Genomic DNA, 17857 nt, shown 5'->3' with positions numbered 1-17857 from the left:
TCAGTATCACCACCCTCACAACCTCTACAATGGCTGTGGGCCTGGAGGAGCATTTACCTTAGTTCAATAAATATCCTTCTGCTGCCTCTAGCAAGGAGCTCTCCATATCAAACTGCCAGTTGCCCATGGAAGGAGCAGTTAGGTAGCAAATCAACGCCTGCTGTTGGCAGCATCTGCCCCTGTACTTTGATTTGGGGTCCATGTCAAACCACTCTGTTTCCTCCACCCAAACGGCCTCCCCCAGCCCAGAGCCACACCGCCTCTCCAGCTGCTTCAGCCGCTTTGGAGGAAGAATGCCTCAGTCTTTGAGATGCACCCCTACCCCAGGCTCCCCCCCTGGAGTAAATTTGGTACACACAGCACAGTCTGTGTTTTCAGTGAGACCTTTTCAAACATCCCCACTAAGTTGGATGAAAATCTACCCAACTGTTTTGGCAGAAGGCTCATTTTATTCCTTGAAGGTTGGTCTTTGTTTCCTGGCAGCATGGAAGCGTGGAAGGTGTTAGAAGACAGGGGGCCTCTCCAGATCTGTGCTCAGGCAGCCTCTCCGTGTGGGCTGGAGGGGCGGAGGTACCCTCTTCTAATCTCCTGGAGAAGGGCAAGGGAGGGCAGAGCTCCTGCTCCTACTAGGAGCCGTTAGACCAAGGAAGCTTAGAGACACCACCCTGGCTGCTCAAAAGCGGCCTTGTGAGTTGCTGGTGGGTGGGGAAGCCCCTGCTTCGTGCCAGGCCAAGGATTGTGCCCTCGGGGTCCGGCACTTGTGACTGGCATTCTTGTTGGTGCCCGGGTGCTGTCCTGCCCTGCCCCAGCCCGCCCACCTGAGGCCCAGAGCCAGAACATCTGCCCCTGGGGGCTCGACAGAGGGCCTCTGACGGGCCGTGGCTCCCTGGAGGGGCACCGCAGTCCCCCAGGCCGCCTGGCCAGCTGCTGCCCTGCAGAGAGGAGGAAGGTCTTTATGCTCTGTGAGCCTGCCTTGTTTTCCCTCCAGAGCCGCAGAGCAGTGTGGAAGCCCAAATGGCTTAGATGAGGTGGGGGGCAGGGACAGGGGCAGTTCCATCCAGAAAAGGCTGGAACTACTTTGGTCCTGAAAAGGTTTGCTGCTTCAGCCCCTCTTCTCTGCCCACTGCCCTCCCTTTCTGGTGGGCACTCAGAACTCACCCTCTGAAAATGTGTTGGAATGGTGTTCATGACTTTTCTTGGGGAAGTACATTTAAAAAACATTTTACTATAACTTTCTCCTCCCACCCAGCAGGTAATATATGCGTAGTAGAGAAAGACTAGGAACTACAAGTAAGCCATAAGAAGAAGTTTCACCTGTAATCCAATATTCAGAGGGAATTCCTCCGAGTAATTACCAAATTACTATTTGGGTGGGAGTACTTCCCAATATGTTATACTTCCCATATGTTTTTATATGTATGCGCACACACATATTGAAATGTATATATGCATTTTTTTTACTAAAAAAGTAATATAAGCTCAGTGAAGCAAAAATTTCATTACAAAAACATATAAATGCATGCCTAGCATACCTCTAAGGGTGGACACGTCAGACTCTGGTTGCATTGGTTGCCTCAGGCAAGAGAGCTGGGTACAGGGTTCACTGTATTCCTTTTTGGGTTTTTTGAAGTTTGAAGTATGTGAGTGTGTTCTCCAAAATGTAAGAAATAATAATAATGATACGTAAGATAAAAGAAAGGCTCCCCTAACCACTTCCCTCAATTCGACGCCTGACTCAGCCTAACCTGTGATTTGGTTTGGTTTGGTTTGTGTCTTTTCAGGCCTTTCTCTATGCTTATATGATGTATATTCCTCTATGTATTTTTTTTTCATTAAGATGGGATTATGTTACATGCACAGTTTCTGTAACATACAGAATAGTATAGCGTGACCACAGACTGTCTTTTTAAATGCTGGATGTTTTGGGGTTTTCTTCTGCTTAAGGTGCTTATTATAAAAGTCAAAGATCACAGAGTTGAGTAAACATAGGAAGGAGAGTCTAAAAGAACACCATCTATTTCAGTATTTTAAACACAGAGCCAGAGATCTAGAAGGAGCTCCAGCTGACCCTCAGCTGTGGTCACCCTCAGCAGGAGAAGGGATGGGGGTGTAAACAGGGGGGCTTCTGCTTCGTCAGAACAGTACAGATTTACAGTGAGAATGTGTCTTTATATATTAATTTATTTTTTAAAATATTGTATAATTTTTAAAAATTTAAAGAGAAAACGCTGGAGGACTATGTCTTCCCTCCTGAAAAAATGTGGGGGAAGAAAAGTGCAAAGTGCAAGTTCCCTGTACTCTCATCATTATCAGCCTGGTGCATATTCTTAGACCATATTCCCCCACCATGCACATGTACACGTGTATGCACACACACACACACACACACACACACACACACACACACGTCTTATTTTTATAAAAATGGTAACGTTCTAGTTTTGTTTTTAATAACAGCTTTATTGAGATATAATTCACATACCATATAGTTTGCTTTTTAAAGGATACAGTTCAGTGGTTTTTAGAATATTCAGAGTTGTACAGCCGTCACCACTCTAATTCCAGAACATTTTCATCGCCCTAGAAAGAAAACCCCAAGTCACTCCCCACTCCCTCTTCCTCTTCCTCCCTGGCAACCACTAATCTACTTTCTGCCTTTGTGGATTTGCCTATTCTCAACACTTCATGTAAATGGATTCATACACTATGTGGCTTTTTGTGACAGGCTTCTTTCACTCAGCATGATGTTTTCAAGCATGTTGTAGCATTGAGCAAGGCTTCATTCTTTTCCGTGGCTAATATTGCCCTGTGTGGCTATGCCACGTTTTGTTCATCCATTCATCAGTTGGTGGACATTTGGGTTGCAGGTTTTGTTTTGCAGTTTCCTTCTTTCCCATACCAAGCTGTCTCAGAGATTTTACCATGTCAGTGAATCTCACTCTCCCTCTGTCCTTTTTCATGGCTTTAGGCTTTGTGTTATCTCACTCCTTTATGTGTGATAGCTGGGACCTCTCAGTGCCCCTGGAGACCCCTGGTTCCCCTTACTGTCACCCCACTTCCCTCCTCCAGAAAGTCTACAGTGGTCACCTAATCCGTGGCTCAGTTTTGTATTGATAGATGATGAAATGGAGTTTCAGAGAGAGGAAGGGGTTCACCCAGGATCATCAACTCCGTGTTGAGGGGGTCCCAGCTGAGTTCACAGCCCCTCCTATCAGCTTGTGATGGGCGGGCCCAGATCTGCAAGCCTGACCACCTGACTCCCGGGCCCCCACCTCACCACTCCAGGAGGGGTCTCTGAGCACCACCTTCCCAGGCCCCTTTTGTAGGAGGGGGTCTTTGGGGAAGGACTTGTTTTGTGGCCCTCACCCCCGCCTTCCCTACTCTTTCCTCCTTGCCTTGGAAAGATCCCCCATCAGTCCTTCTCAAATACTGGCTCCCTGCTCTTGGCGCCCAGCGTCTGAAATATCAGCCTCTGCCTTCTTGCCTCATTTGCATTTCAAAAGGTCTCTTTAGGAATTGATTGGGCTCTAAGATGAACTTAAGAGCCTGTCTCCCTGGCTCTGTGGTTCCAAGCTTAGCTGCACATTAGAATTACCTTGGAAGCTATTTAAAAATACTGATGCCTGGGACCTACCCAGACCAATGATGTGAGAATCTCTGGGGTGGGGACCTTGGGCATCTTTTTTTTTCTTTTTAAGTTTCCCTAGGTAATTCTGATGTGCACCCAGATTGAGAACCACTGTGCTGGCTCCACTCTGTCCCTTGTCCAAGAAGGCACATTTTCTCCTTCCAGGTCTTTGGAGCTAGAACAAGAACTCTGTCAAGAACTGGTCCCAGGGACTTTCCTGGCGGTCCAGTGGTTAAGACTTCACCTTCCAATGCAGGAGGTGCCAGTTCGATCCCTGGTCCGGGAGCTAAGATCCCACATGCCTCATGGCCAAAAAACCAAAACATAAAACAGAAGCAATATAGTAACAAATTCAATAAAGACTTAAAAAGAAAAAAAGAACTGGTTCCAGGTCAGCTCTGGTTTTGCTGTGGGACCTCTCTCTAGCCTTCAGTAAACTGGGGGCTTGGATTAGATCAGTGGTTCTCACCTTCAGGGATTGGGTGTGAGAGGTGGGGGACCGGGAGCCCATGTATTCAGACTACCTGGGAGCATGCTCGAAAATTACCTGCCTCACTTGAAAAGTCAAATGTAACCCAAGGGTGATTTTATATGCCACTAACATGAAGCACCCCTCTCATGGGAAGAAGTGTTCAATGGACTCATGCATCTAACTGAGTGACTTTTTTAAACATGGAGAAAGTTCAGAAATGATTTTTATAACAATTCCTCAAATTCCCCTCCATTGGGCTTGTGCCATTTTGCATTCTTGCCAGTGAAATATGAGTGATCCTGTTTCTTCTTAGTTTCATCAATAGAATGTGTTGTCAGGTGTTTGGATTTTTGCCAATCTGATAGGTGAGAAATTGTATCTCAGTATAGTTTTAATTCACATTTCTCTACCATGAATAGGGTTGAGCATCTTCCTATGGTTGGAGCCATCTATCTTTTTTTGCATGTGAACTGGTTTTCATATCTCTAGCCCATTTTTCTATAGGTTTGTTGGACTTTTTCCTCTATTTTGTGAATCTCTTTACATATTTAAGATATTAACCCTTTGTCAGTGTAATACATTGCAAGTATTTTTTCCCAGTTAATCATTTCTATTTTTACTTTCCTTAGGGTATTTTTTTTCCATGTAGAATTTGCTTATCTAAGCAAATGTATCAATTTCTTCCCCTATTGCTTCTGTAGTTTTGAATCATGATGATTATTATAGGCTTATTTTGCTTTAATCTGCATGAAAACCTACCATTTAAATTGTAAAAACTGATCAGTTCCTCATCATTTCTAAGCCTCTTGTACAGTTATGATCTGTTTTACCATATTCATTTTGTTTATTAGTATCCATGCTGAATTAAAGTCCTCACTAGAATGTCAGTTCCATGAGCTCAGGACTCCCCCTGAGATGGAGATGTGCATACAAGAGGCTTCTGGAAATGTCCCCTTGGAATAACACCATCAGGGATCGAAGCAGAGGGAGAAGCTGAGCTGCAGAGCATTCACACCAATGGCCTCAGCTGATCCCATGGGGAGCTCTGGAGCTGGAGTGGGAAGGGGGCATGGACCAGTCACTGGATGTGGGTTCCCCGCCCCCCCAGCACCCCCACCCAGGGAGGGCACATGACCTTGGATGAGGTGGTTGCCCTCAGCCAATGGCCATCGCTGGGAGAGGGACTCAACTTTGAGGTCTTAGCCAGGGGAATGCGTGCCCCAGTCCTAAAGGGAGGATGTAGGCATAACACTCCAGCATCCCCCTCAGGTACCCTGTCTGTCATGGTCCCTGCTGTATTCTCCATGCCTAACTATGCCTGGCACGTGATAGGTGCTCAGGGAGTCTTTGGTGAATGAATGAAAGACAAACAAGGACAGAAACCCAGATTTCTGGGTCTCGGGCTCAACCCAACTGGATCACAATTTCGGGGTGGGAGAGAGGGGAGGAACCCTGGGCAGGTGGGTTCAGAATCGTCTCAAGTGCTTCTGGCCTGTTCCCCATTTGCAGCCCATTGGGTGGTCTTGAGACTCCTCTGGCTCAGCAGTTGATGCTGGTCCAGGCTGGACGTGGCTGGGCTGCGCTGGCCAGGGAGGGCAGGGGCCCTCAGCGGAACCCTAGGCACTGTGACTGCTCTTTGGATGTGCATCACCCTTGTGAGCTTTCAGTTCAGTTTTTTTTAATCTCGCTCCAGCATTCCTTGAAGAAAAGAGGAACCCGCTCCCTTGGGAAGACGGACAAGAAACCTTCCATGCAGGTACCTCCCGTCAGCCTCCACAGCCTCTGTGCAGCCCCCAGCAGTAGCTTTCAGTCTGAAGGCCCCAGGCCTAACTCCGTGTGGCTCGGGGAGTCCCCAGAGGTGCCCACCCTGCCCCAGTTTCTACTCCATCCTCCCCTTGTTCACTTTCTTAGCTTCGCTGTGTACTTTACTTCCCCAAACTACACCCTGAGCCCATGGTTCTCACATGCTCTGCTAGAGAAAGTGCTATATGTAGCACAGGTCAGGCATAGAATATAGTTCGTTTCTAGTGGTCCTGGATGGTCAGGGTGTCAGGCACTTTTTATATATTGTCTCATTTAATTTTTTTCATGGTCTGTGAGGGAGGGAATGTTATTGCCCCATTTTACAGATGGGAAAACTGTAGTAGTAATGGTAGTAGTAGTAGCAGCAACACTGACCCTGGCAGAATGTTGCCTACTCCAGGAAGCCCTCCTGGACTCCCCAGGCTACATGCGGTGCCCCATCTGTGCTGCAATATGTATGTCCCCCTCTCTGCTTCCCCTCTGGACCCAGAGCTCCTTGAGGGTCAGGGCTGTGTTCCCAGCACTTAGTTAGTGCTCCCTGAAATGCTGTGGCTGAGCCTCCCAACACTAACCTTGCTGGGTCGTGCCTGTCCCTGTTCCCCCTCGGGCCCCAGGAGGACAGTGCCGACCTGAAGTGCCAGCTGCACTTTGCAAAGGAGGAGTCGGCCCTCATGTGCAAGAAGCTCACCAAGCTGGCCAAGGAGAATGACAGCATGAAGGAGGAGCTGCTCAAGTACCGCTCGCTCTACGGGGACCTGGATGGCGCCCTGTCGGCCGAGGAGCTGGCGGACGCACCCCACTCGCGGGAGACGGAGCTCAAGGTTCATCTGAAGCTGGTGGAGGAGGAAGCCAACCTGCTGAGCCGCCGCATCGTGGAGCTGGAGGTGGAAAACCGCGGCCTGCGGGCCGAGATGGACGACATGAAGGATCACGGCGGCGGCTGCGGGGGCCCCGAGGCCCGCCTGGCTTTCTCCGCTCTGGGCGGCGGCGGCGAGTGCGGGGAGAGCTTGGCGGAGCTGCGGCGACACCTGCAGTTCGTGGAGGAGGAGGCCGAGCTGCTCCGGCGCTCCTCAGCCGAGCTGGAGGACCAGAACAAGCTGCTGCTGAGCGAGCTGGCCAAGTACCGCTCGGAGCACGAGCTGGATGTGACGCTGTCGGAGGACAGCTGCTCCGTGCTCAGCGAGCCCTCGCAGGAGGAGCTGGCAGCCGCCAAGCTGCAGATCGGCGAGCTCAGCGGCAAGGTCAAGAAGCTGCAGTACGAGAACCGGGTGCTCCTGTCCAACCTCCAGCGCTGTGACCTCGCCTCCTGCCAGAGCACGCGGCCGATGCTGGAGACGGACGCCGAGGCCGGGGACTCGGCCCAGTGTGTGCCCGCGGCCCTAGGCGAGGCCCACGGACCCCACACCGCCCGGCTCTGCAGGGCCCGGGAGGCCGAGGCGCTGCCGGGGCTGAGGGAGCAGGCCGTCCTGGTCAGCAAGGCCATCGACGTCCTGGTGGCCGATGCCAACGGCTTCACGGCCGGCCTCCGCCCGTATCTGGACAACGAGTGTGCCGACTTCCGGCTACACGAGGCCCCCGACAACAACAGCGAGGGCCCCAGGGACACCAAGCTGTTCCACGCCCTCCTGGTGCGGCTGAGCTTGCTCCAGCAGGAGCTCCAGGCCTTCACGCGGAAGGCGGACTCGGTCCTCGGGGGCCCCAGCAAGGAGCAGCCCGAGCCCTTCTCGACGCTGCCCGCCTTGGGCTCCCAGGGACCCTCCAAGGAGATTCTTCTGGCCAAAGACCTTGGCTCAGACTTCCAGGTAAGATGTCCCAGTCACAGGCCCTATTACTTTTTTTATATATGTAGGTATGGGCTTTTTTACTGAACCATACATACAGAGAGGCACGCAAAGCACAAGTACACAGCTTAATGACTTTTCCCAAAGTGAGCACACCTGTGTAAGCGTCACCCAGGACAAGAACTAGAACGGGACCAGCGCCCCAGAAGCCCCTCCTCAGGTCCCCTTTTAGCCACTATCCCCACTCCCAAGGGTACCTCCTCTCGATTCGGTTTTGCCTGTCTTTGAACTTTGCATAAATTGAATCACACAGAACGCACTCACCTGTGCCTGACTTTTCACTCACCATTATGTTTGTTGTCTCAGGTGGCAATAATGTGTGTGTTCTCATGACTGAATATGATCCCATGGGGTGAATATACCACAGTTCCCTTAGTCATTTACTGTTGATAAAGGGATTCATTCCAAAGCCCTATCTTTTTGCCAGGTCACCCTTTCTTCTCTTCATGTTTCTTTTGCAACGCTGTATTTTAAAACGAGTATTATTTAAAAAAAAAAAAAAAGCTTTGGTCAGATCCTGTGCAAAGGCCAGAAACTTGGCTTTCTAAAGGTAATGAACTTCCAGCCTTGATATCTATAAACTACTACTTAGAAAAATTAAAATAGCAAAAGCACTTGTCCCCCCAAAAAGCATCACTGCAAGAGTAATCCATAAACATTCAAAGGGTTTCAGAAGTGCTTCTGGTAAAAAGATGAAGCCTCCTCCTCCCTGCTTCTTACTCCTTCAAGGTTTTGGTATTAACACTGGTTTTGGAGCACTGCTGTCATATAGACACATGTGGGCTGCTTAAAATTAAATTAATAAAAAGTACGATACATACAATTGACAATTCACTTCTTCAGTTCAGCCACATTTCAAGGGCTCAGTAGCTGCATGTGTCAAGTGGTGCAGATCTAGAACATTTCATCATCACAGCATGCCCTTCTAACTCTTACTCTCCACGTACTCTCATATATTTGTTTTTGCCTCAAATTGTTTTATGTTATACCTCCTGCTACCACACAACTTGTTTTTCTTGTGTAGTGTATCTATTTGTTCATTTATTTACGATGCTCTATTTATTGTTCATATGCTTTTTGTTCTTAGTGCTGGAGGTGCCATGGTAAGCAAATAAACAGTTATATGATTCCTGCCCCCCAGCCTATATCATCTAGTGGGGAAAGAGATGTTAATCAAAATATCATGCCATTGAATGGGAAATCACAAACTGAGATGAGGGCTCGCTAGGAAAGGTGCTGGCTTCTGTGAACGAGAAGCTTGACCTAGACCCTGGATCAGGGAGGACCTCTGATCTGAGCTGAGATCAGAAGGATGGATTACCAGGGGAAGAGTGTTCTAAGCAGAGGGAACAGCCTGTGCAAAGGCATCATGGCCAGAAGGAGTAGGATGTGTCCAAGGACTAAGGGAAAGAGTGCGGCTGGACCTCAGTGTCGGGAGGTTTGATCTTCATCCTGAGAGCAATGGGGGAGGGGCGTCTTCCCATGTCTGTACAGAGAGGTTTAGCTCTTTCTTTCTGACAACTAATTTCTTTAATCAGCACCTTGTGCATCTGGCTCGGTCTTGCTTTTCTTAAGCAAGCAGACTGCCCTATGTTGGGTCTCCCTCTTGGTTCTCCTTGGGTTAGGAATGAGCTGGGGCCGCATGTGTGGGAGGACAGTTGAAGCTGGCTCAGAAGGTTTGTGCACAAGACAGGCATTCACAGAATCAGTGTTTTCACTCACCACTAGTCATTCAGCCTTTCAACAGACATTCATGGGGTAGTCGCAGTGTGCCAACCAGGGCTGGGGCTGGGCTACGGAGGCAAATCCACCTAGGCCCCTGCCCTCAGGTGTGCAGTCAGAGGCCTCTTACAGAGCCAGAGGCCTGGGGTGGGTGCAGTTTCTAGCACCCCCGTGTCCCCCTCCCCGTGGTTACCTTTAGTCTCTTCTGCCTGTGCCTCTAGGTGCAGCCACCTGACCTCAGGGACCTGCCGGAATGGGAGCCCAGGATACGAGAGGCCTTCCGCAACGGCGACTTGGACTCCAAGCCCGACCCCAGCCGGAGCTTCAGGCCTTACCGAGCTGAAGACAATGATTCCTATGCCTCTGAGGTGGGCATAGGCCTGAGCGGGCAGGGGGGAGGGTAGGAGGATAATGGCTGAGGCCGCTCAAGAACAAAGTGACCTGTGGAGAATCTTAGCTGGTGATGATATGGGTTTTGAGTATTTCCTTTGGTTCCAAGCTTCCTGACTGCAAGGGCTGAGAGGGAAACAAGGAAGTTTGGGCCATTCTCGGGGCCTGATGAAAGGAAGTTTATAAACTTATCCCAGAAAATTGATCTTGTTCTCCTATACTACTGAATTCCACAGGGAATTTAATAATTTATGTCATTTAATGGAAACAGTCATTTCTTTAGCAGGAAGGCAGCAATCTCTACAGTCAGGCTGACTGGGTTCAGATTGTGGATCTATATATACTAGTTGTAAAATTGTACAAGTGTCACTTTACTTCTCTGATCCTCAGTTTTCTCACCTTTAAAATAAAGGTAATGTGTCACAGGGTTGTTGAAAGGATTAAATACATGAAAAGCCTTAGCTTAAGGCCTGGTCCCTGTTGGGTGAGGATGAGGAGGAGGAGGATGACACATCACTGGGCCTCAGGAGACCTGCCAGGCTGTGTGGCCTCAGGCATGTTCCCACTCTCTGGCTGCAGCTTCCTCACCTGTAATATGGGAGGATTAGAGTGGGTGGTGGCTGTAGAATTTCTAGGATTCCCTGGTCCTTGAGGAATTCCGGATGGTTCTGAGCCCCTCCCAAGCCTACTGAGCCTCTCCCCAGCACTTTATAATGAACCTGAAGCAGGTAAAGGCTCGTATGGACTGGATGGGGCCTCCCTGAGACTCCTAAACCATGGAGAGTCTCGTGTGCCCCAACCTGAGCATCCTTTTCTTCTCAGCATCCCTAGGAAGGCAACTTTTGGTCCCAGGGAGGCCAGTCTGCAACTGTGAAGGGGGAGACGCTCCCTCGAAGTTGATGGATCAAACTCTTGAAGTGGTCTGAGTGTCCTAGCAGCCATGGCAAAAGAGGAGAGGAGGGGGCAGGAAGCATGAGATACTTAGTTCTTATTTTTTGAGAAAAAGAGATAGGCCAGCTCACCTGCAGAGAAAATAATTTCCTACCTGCCCTCAATTATTGTTTCATTCAGCCACTCTTTACTGAGAAGTCACAATTTGCCAGGCACCGTGTTGGGCACTGAGTTTAAGAAGAGCACCAGAGATAGGTAGTATTGAGCCCTTTAAGGATTTTTAATAAAAAACAGGCATACACAGGACTTCCCTGGTGGTCCAGTGGTTGAGAATCTGCCTTCCAATGCAGGGGACGCGGGTTCGATCCCTGGTCGGGGAACTAAGATCCCACATGCCTCGGGACAACTAAGCCCGCACGCCACAACTAGAGAGCCCATGTGCCGCAGCTATTGAGCCCATGCTCTCTGGAGCCCATGCGCCACAACTAGAGAGAAGCGCGTGCACCACAACAAAAGATTCCTTGTGCCGCAACTAAGACCTGATGCAGCCAAATAAATATTAAAAACAAAAAAACAAAAACAGGCATACAGGATATACCTCAAGCCAGAGTGCCTTCCATTGCCAAATTTTTACATTATTGGCCAGATAACGAGTGTTTGGTTTTTTCACAGAGAGACATCTTGCCATACCTGGAAACCTTTTATGTAGGTGTTGGAGCTGACATTTCTCTTTTTTGTTTTCCTGCTTAACATGACAGCATAAAAATTTCCCTTTATTAGTAGAAATACTTTTAGAAATCTTTTTTTTTTTAATCAGTCATCAATTTTATACACATCACTTTATACATGTCAATCCCAATCGCCCAATTCAGCACACCACCATCCCCACCCCACCGCAGTTTTCCCCCCTTGGTGTCCATACGTTTGTTCTCTGTGTCTCAACTTCTGCCCTGCAACCTGGTTCATCTGTACCATTTTTCTAGGTTCCTAGAAATCTTAAGTGCAGTATAACATACATGCAGTAAAGCACTCATATTGTAAGTGTACAGCTCAAATAATTTTCATAAACTGAACACTACTGTGTAATCAGCAAGCAAATCAATGAACAGAGCATGACCTGGCCCTGGAAGCTTCCCTTCTCCTCCCCATCTAGTCACCATCCTGACTTCTAACAAAATAGATTTTTTTTTGCTTGTTTAGCTACAAATCCTTATAAACCCAATCCCCCCGCCCCTCCCTCACCAAAGGTAGAGTTTTATTGTCTTTTTTGTAAGGTTTTATTATATAGTCATTATAAACAACAAATAACTATAATAAAGTCCCTAAGCATAAGGATATAAAGAAGAAAGTCAAGATCACAAGATTATCACATAATTAACCACTGTGAACATTTAGTTTGTGTGTGTCCATGTCCTTCATGTTTTTCTATTGAGTATATATATTTTTAACTTTTTATTGAAGTATAACATAATAATATACATACAATAAAGGGCACTATCCTTTTTTTTTTTTAATTTAATTTTATTTTTGGTCATGCCACGCAGCTTGCAGGATCTTAGTTCCCCGACCAGGGATCGAACCCTCACCCTCGGCAGTAAAAGTGTGGAGTCCTAACCACTGGACCACCAGAGAATTCCCAAGGGCACTATCCTTAAGTGTGCAGTTGAATGGATTTTAACATAAGTATAGACCCATTAAACACATATGGTTGATCCCCAACTTATCTTAGTTGTTTGTAAATTACTGCAATTATAAACAAGACGAACATCTTTGTGAATTAAACTGAGTTTTCATAGTATTTATTTTCTACAAATAAATTTCTGCAAGAAATTATCAAGCTAAAATTATAACAATAGCTAGATTTGATGTGCACCGTTTCATTTCATCGTCATGACAACCCACTGAGGTAGGGACAGCTGCCGTGCCCGGTTTATACAGGAAGGACAGCTTGGGCCTGACTTACTGCAATTGCTCTCCTACGACTCTCATCCTTTGACTGCAGCTTCTGTCCTCCTCCTGCTCTCTCCCTCCTCCTTATCTGTGTCCCTCATCTCGACCCCAGATCAAGGAGCTGCAGCTGGTGCTGGCTGAAGCACATGACAGCCTCCGGGGCCTGCAAGAGCAGCTCTCCCAAGAGCGGCAGCTGCGGAAGGAGGAGGCTGAAAACTTCAACCAGAAAATGGTGCAGGTGGGTGGTGCCCAGGGCTCTCCTGCACCTACTGCAACCTGTCTTCCCTGAACCAAACCTTAGCGGCCCATGGGTCTTCAGAGGCAGGAATGTCAGGGGAAACCTGTGTCTTCTCGCCCCATGCTGCACTGGTGCTTATGCATTAGCTGTGCTGGGCTGGAATCCTGGGCTTGTCATTGACTGTCTGTGTGACCTCAAGCCCATTCTGTCTCCTCTCTGGGCTTCAGTTTCCCATCTATGAAATATTGCCCCGTCAGAGTTGAAAATCTGTATTAGAAAGGCTGTAGGCCTGGGTGGTAATCAAGATGGTAGCTCTGCTAGTAGAAAGCATTTATTAAGCCCTTACTGTATGTCAGGGCACTTGCCACACATCATGTCCTTTAATCCTCATGTTTTCCCCTGTGAAGTGTGTCCCCATTTTACAGGTGGGGAAATTGATGCCCAGAGAGCTGAAGTGCTTTGCCCAGGGTTGCACTTGCAGGGCAAGGTGGGGCTGGGATTCTTTTTGTTTGTTTGTTTTTAATATTTTTTTGTTATTTATTTGGCTGTGCCAGGTCTTAGTTGCAACACGCAAGATCTTCACTGTGGCATGCAGGATCTTTAGTTGCGGCATGCAAACTCTTAGTTGTGGCATGCATGCGGGGTCTAGTTCCCCGACCAGGGATCGAACCTGGGGCCCCCTGCATTGGGAGCGTGGAGTCTTACCCACTGGACCACCAGGGAAGTTCCTGGGGCTGGGATTCTAATCCAGGTTATTGGCTCCCTCTGAGCCATTACACCGCGTTGCTTACTAAGGTATTAATGCTGTCAGCCTTCCTCACCCCGAGCATGCCCTTTGCTCTGCATGTGGGTCACCCCTCCCTGCCATCATTGCTCACCCTCCCAGGTGCCTCAAAGAATGTGAGAGTTCATGTGAAACATTGGTTCCCGGTATGGGCTCATTAGATGATGTCATGGTTTTTATAATCAGACAGAGCCAGATTCAGATCCCAGCTCTTTCACTGATTGTTACTGTGATTGCTGCTGTTTTTATGAGTCTCTCTCCCCTGGAGTAGCAGAAGGCACTGTTTATTTCAACACAATGAACTGCTAGTGGCGGAACCACCGCCACTAGCACTGCCAGGGGTGCTACCACCCCTGGGGTCACCACCAGGCACTGCCTGAAATTTCCTGTCGGCCCTTGTGTGAGGCCTGGAATGGGGTGAGTTAGGGTCCCCTAGACAGCTGGGGTAGCTCACGCTCTTGTCCCCCTTGCAGCTGAAGGAGGACCAGCAGAGGGCACTCCTGCGGCGGGAGTTTGAGCTGCAGAGTCTGAGCCTGCAGCGGAGGCTGGAGCAGAAATTCTGGAGCCAGGAGAAGAACATGTTGGTTCAGGAGTCCCAGCAGTTCAAGCACAACTTCCTCCTGCTGTTCATGAAGCTCAGGTGGTTCCTCAAGCGCTGGCGGCAGGGCAAGGTTTTGCCCAGCGAGGGGGATGACTTCCTTGAGGTATGGTTCCCCTGGGACTGGGACTGGGGTGGGGTGGGGTAGAGGAGAGAGGACAGGAGGGACATAGCCCTGAGTTGACATAGCCCTGGGGCTCAGATACGAGGCATCAGCTTGCAGCTTCCATCCTTGCATTCATTCATTCATTCCTTCAGCATCGGTTTGTTGAGAACCAGCTCTTTACTGGGTGCTGTGGCAGATGCCGGGGAGACCGTGGTGAAGACGACAGACTCGGTCCCGGCCTCCCCAGGAAGAAGTCTGCTTGGGGGCCAGTAGGTCTTTAACACCTCTCCGGTATTTGTTGGTTTCCCTTTTTAACAAACCTGAGTCTTGAGCTGGCAATAGGATATAGATGCGTTTAATGATCTGGTTTCGTTTCTTTTGCATTATATGCAAATATAGTATATATTAATATTTTCTACTCTTTTAAGGTACAATTTATATACAGTAAGGTGCACACATCTTAAGTGTACAGCTGATGAAGTTTTATAGTATACACCCTGCAGATACATAGTATAGCATCACCCAGATCACAATGAGCACATTTGCAGTGCTCCAGAAGGCTCCCGGGTGCCACAGGTGATATGCCCACCCCAGCAGTCAGCACTATTCTGACTTCTTACACCATGGATTAATCTTGCCTATTCTAGAACTTCATACAAGTGCATGCAGTCTTTTGTGTCTGGCTTTTGCTTAATATGATTCTTTGAGATTCATCCACATTTTACCTATAAAAGTAGTTGATTCTTTATTGCTGCTTATTTTTCACTTATGATATACCTATTTTATTTTTAATGTTACCTTTGACAATGATAATGGACACTGGCTTTCCATTTTTAGTAATATAACTTCCTTTTTTAGATATGTTTATTTAACTAGAAAGGGTAGGTTGACTTAAAAGCATTACTGATAGTACAGGTAGTATTTGGGTGTGGCAGGAAACATGACGAGTGGAGCTTTTGGAATGTGTGAAGCTTGGGAAGGACTCACGTGGCCCATTTATCCCTCAGCCTGTGCAGGACCCTTTGTCCTCAAATCCCCTTCCTCCTGTCACGATCAGCACACTGACATTGCTAGGAGAAGGGGGCATGTAAGGACGTCATACCTCAGTCACACCCACCTGAGTTGGCACTGCTCACCTTGGCCTTGGCCTTTTAGGTACAGGTACCTCTGCCCTGGCCCAGGCTTGGCCCTTCTCTGGTTCAAGCTACTCATTCCAGAGCCAATGGGGACCAGTGGCAGTCCCCATGTACTCCTGTCAGGGGTCCCCCAGAGTAGCCTGAATGTCCCAGGAGCAGGGGATGGTGGTTGGACCTGAATCTGTAGCAGGAGTTTCCTCCCCGACCCCCAGTGGGGCTCATAGGCCGCCCGCCTCCTCCCCAAGGGCCCCTAGAGAGAGTTGCTGACCATCTTTAGATGAACACATTCCCTGCTGCCCTCTCCCAGGAATGTCTGACCTGGAGGCACCCCTATGAGAAGCACCTGGAAAGCCCAGCATGGCTGCCCCTCGAGCATTACGCTTTGTGACACCTGGGGACTCTATTTGAAGCCGCTGTCTGCTTTAGGACTGTCCCTCCTGTTTGGAAGTCCCACACAAGCCTCTGGATGAAGCCCAGTTTGTTTTTTTTTAATAACTTTTTTAAAATTTATTTTTTTATATTATAGTAAAATATATTGTACAAAACATAAATTTTACCATTTTAACCATTTTTAAGTTTACAGTTCACTGGCATTAAGTACATTCACATTGTTGTGTAGCCATCACCACTGTCCATCTCCAGAACTCTTCATCTTGTAAAACTGAAACTCTTACCCATTCACTCCTTATTCCCCCCTCCGCCTGCCCTGGCAACCACTGCTCTACTCTCTGCTTGTATGAGTTTGATTTCATTAGATTCCACACATAAGTGAGATCTTGTAGTACTTCTCTTTCTGTCTCTGGCTTATTTTGCTTAGCATAATGTCTTCCAGGTTCATCCATGTCCATGTTGTCGCAAATGGCAGGATTTCCTTCTTTTTTAAGACTGAATAATATCTCCTTGTATGTATATATCACATTTTCTTTACCCGTTCATTCATAGACACACACTTAGGTTGTTTCCATATCTTGGCTACTGTGAATAATGCCACAATGAACATAGAGAGATCCAGATTTCATTTCCTTTGGATATATACCCACAAGTGGGATTGCTAGATCGTATGGGAGATCTTTTTTTTTTTTTTTTAATTTTTTATTTATTATTTATTTATTATGTTTATTTTTGGCTGTGTTGGGTCTTCGTTTCTGTGTGAGGGCTTTCTCCAGTTGCGGCGAGTGGGGGCCACTCTTCATCGCGGTGCGCGGGCCTCTCACTATCGCAGCCTCTCTTGTTGCGGAGCACAGGCTCCAGACGCTCAGGCTCAGCAGTTGTGGCTCACGGACCTAGCTGCTCCGTGGCATGTGGGATCCTCCCAGACCAGGGCTCGAACCCGTGTCCTCTGCATTGGCAGGCAGACTCTCAACCACTGCGCCACCAGGGAAGCCCCGGGAGATCTATTTTTAATTTTGGGGGAAACTTCTATACTGTCTTCCATAACTGAAGCACACTTTTGGCTGCTAGGGAAGATGTTTCCCCCCCTCCACCAAAAAAAATGAATTGCCTTCAGGCCACGTAGCCTGATTTTAAATCAGGTTGTCTCAGGCAAACTCTCCATATTTGGTGAAAATCTTTCTAGCCATTTCAACGTACTGGGATAACAGAGAGAAACAGAAACTTACTTTAGGAAAAAAATAAGGTGTAACCATAGAAAATAAAATAATATACATGCCTATAATAAATAGAAATATACATACTTACTGAGATAGACATGATAAGAAACATAACCACCCACACTGTAAAAAGTACATATATACATAGATATAATGATATAAAGCCCATGTGTATAAAATACATATAAACAAGTACATAATAAAATACAGATAACCATATAAATAACAAACTTGATGTACATTCATACTTTTTTTTTTTTTTTTTTAATATTTTATTTATTTATTTATTTATTTATGGCTGTGTTGGGTCTTCGTTTCTGTGCGAGGGCTTTCTCCAGTTGCGGCAAGTGGGGGCCATTCTTCATCGCGGTGCGCGGGCCTCTCACTATCGCGGCCTCTCTTGTTGCGGAGCACAGGCTCCAGACGCGCAGGCTCAGTAATTGTGGCTCACGGGCCCAGTCGCTCACGGCATGTGGGATCTTCCCAGACCAGGGCTCGAACCCGTGTCCCCTGCATTGGCAGGCAGATTCTCAACCACTGCGCCACCAGGGAAGCCCTACATTCATACTTTTAAAGAATATGTGTGTCCACACATGTAGAATTAAAACTATATATATGAATGATAACCCTCGTATTTTGAGTATTTATAGTGTCCTGGCACTGTGATAAATGCTCTGTTTGGATAATT

The 17857-nt window shown here is 47.7% G+C and overlaps 1 protein-coding gene across 4 annotated transcripts in view; it reads left to right on the top strand.

Annotated features, from left to right (window-relative positions):
* The window catches only part of SOGA1 (suppressor of glucose, autophagy associated 1), a 72155-nt gene that overhangs the window by 32252 nt on the left and 22046 nt on the right, over window positions 1–17857 (top strand). For 3 of the 4 annotated variants that reach the window (XM_007193165.3, XM_007193166.2, XM_057528436.1), the window contains exons 4-8: window positions 5794–5856; window positions 6518–7705; window positions 9688–9834; window positions 12810–12935; window positions 14193–14423. In XM_007193165.3, the coding sequence (XP_007193227.2) occupies window positions 5794–5856; window positions 6518–7705; window positions 9688–9834; window positions 12810–12935; window positions 14193–14423 (1755 nt within the window). The remainder of the gene's footprint in view (window positions 1–5793; window positions 5857–6517; window positions 7706–9687; window positions 9835–12809; window positions 12936–14192; window positions 14424–17857) is intronic. The other variant, XM_057528437.1, reaches the window with a different exon arrangement.

Source organism: Balaenoptera acutorostrata, chromosome 15, assembly GCF_949987535.1.
Source record: "Balaenoptera acutorostrata chromosome 15, mBalAcu1.1, whole genome shotgun sequence".
NCBI classification, from domain to species: Eukaryota; Metazoa; Chordata; class Mammalia; order Artiodactyla; family Balaenopteridae; genus Balaenoptera; species Balaenoptera acutorostrata.
Note: the sequence above shows the minus strand (reverse complement) of the source record. Positions and strands in the feature narration are given on the sequence as shown.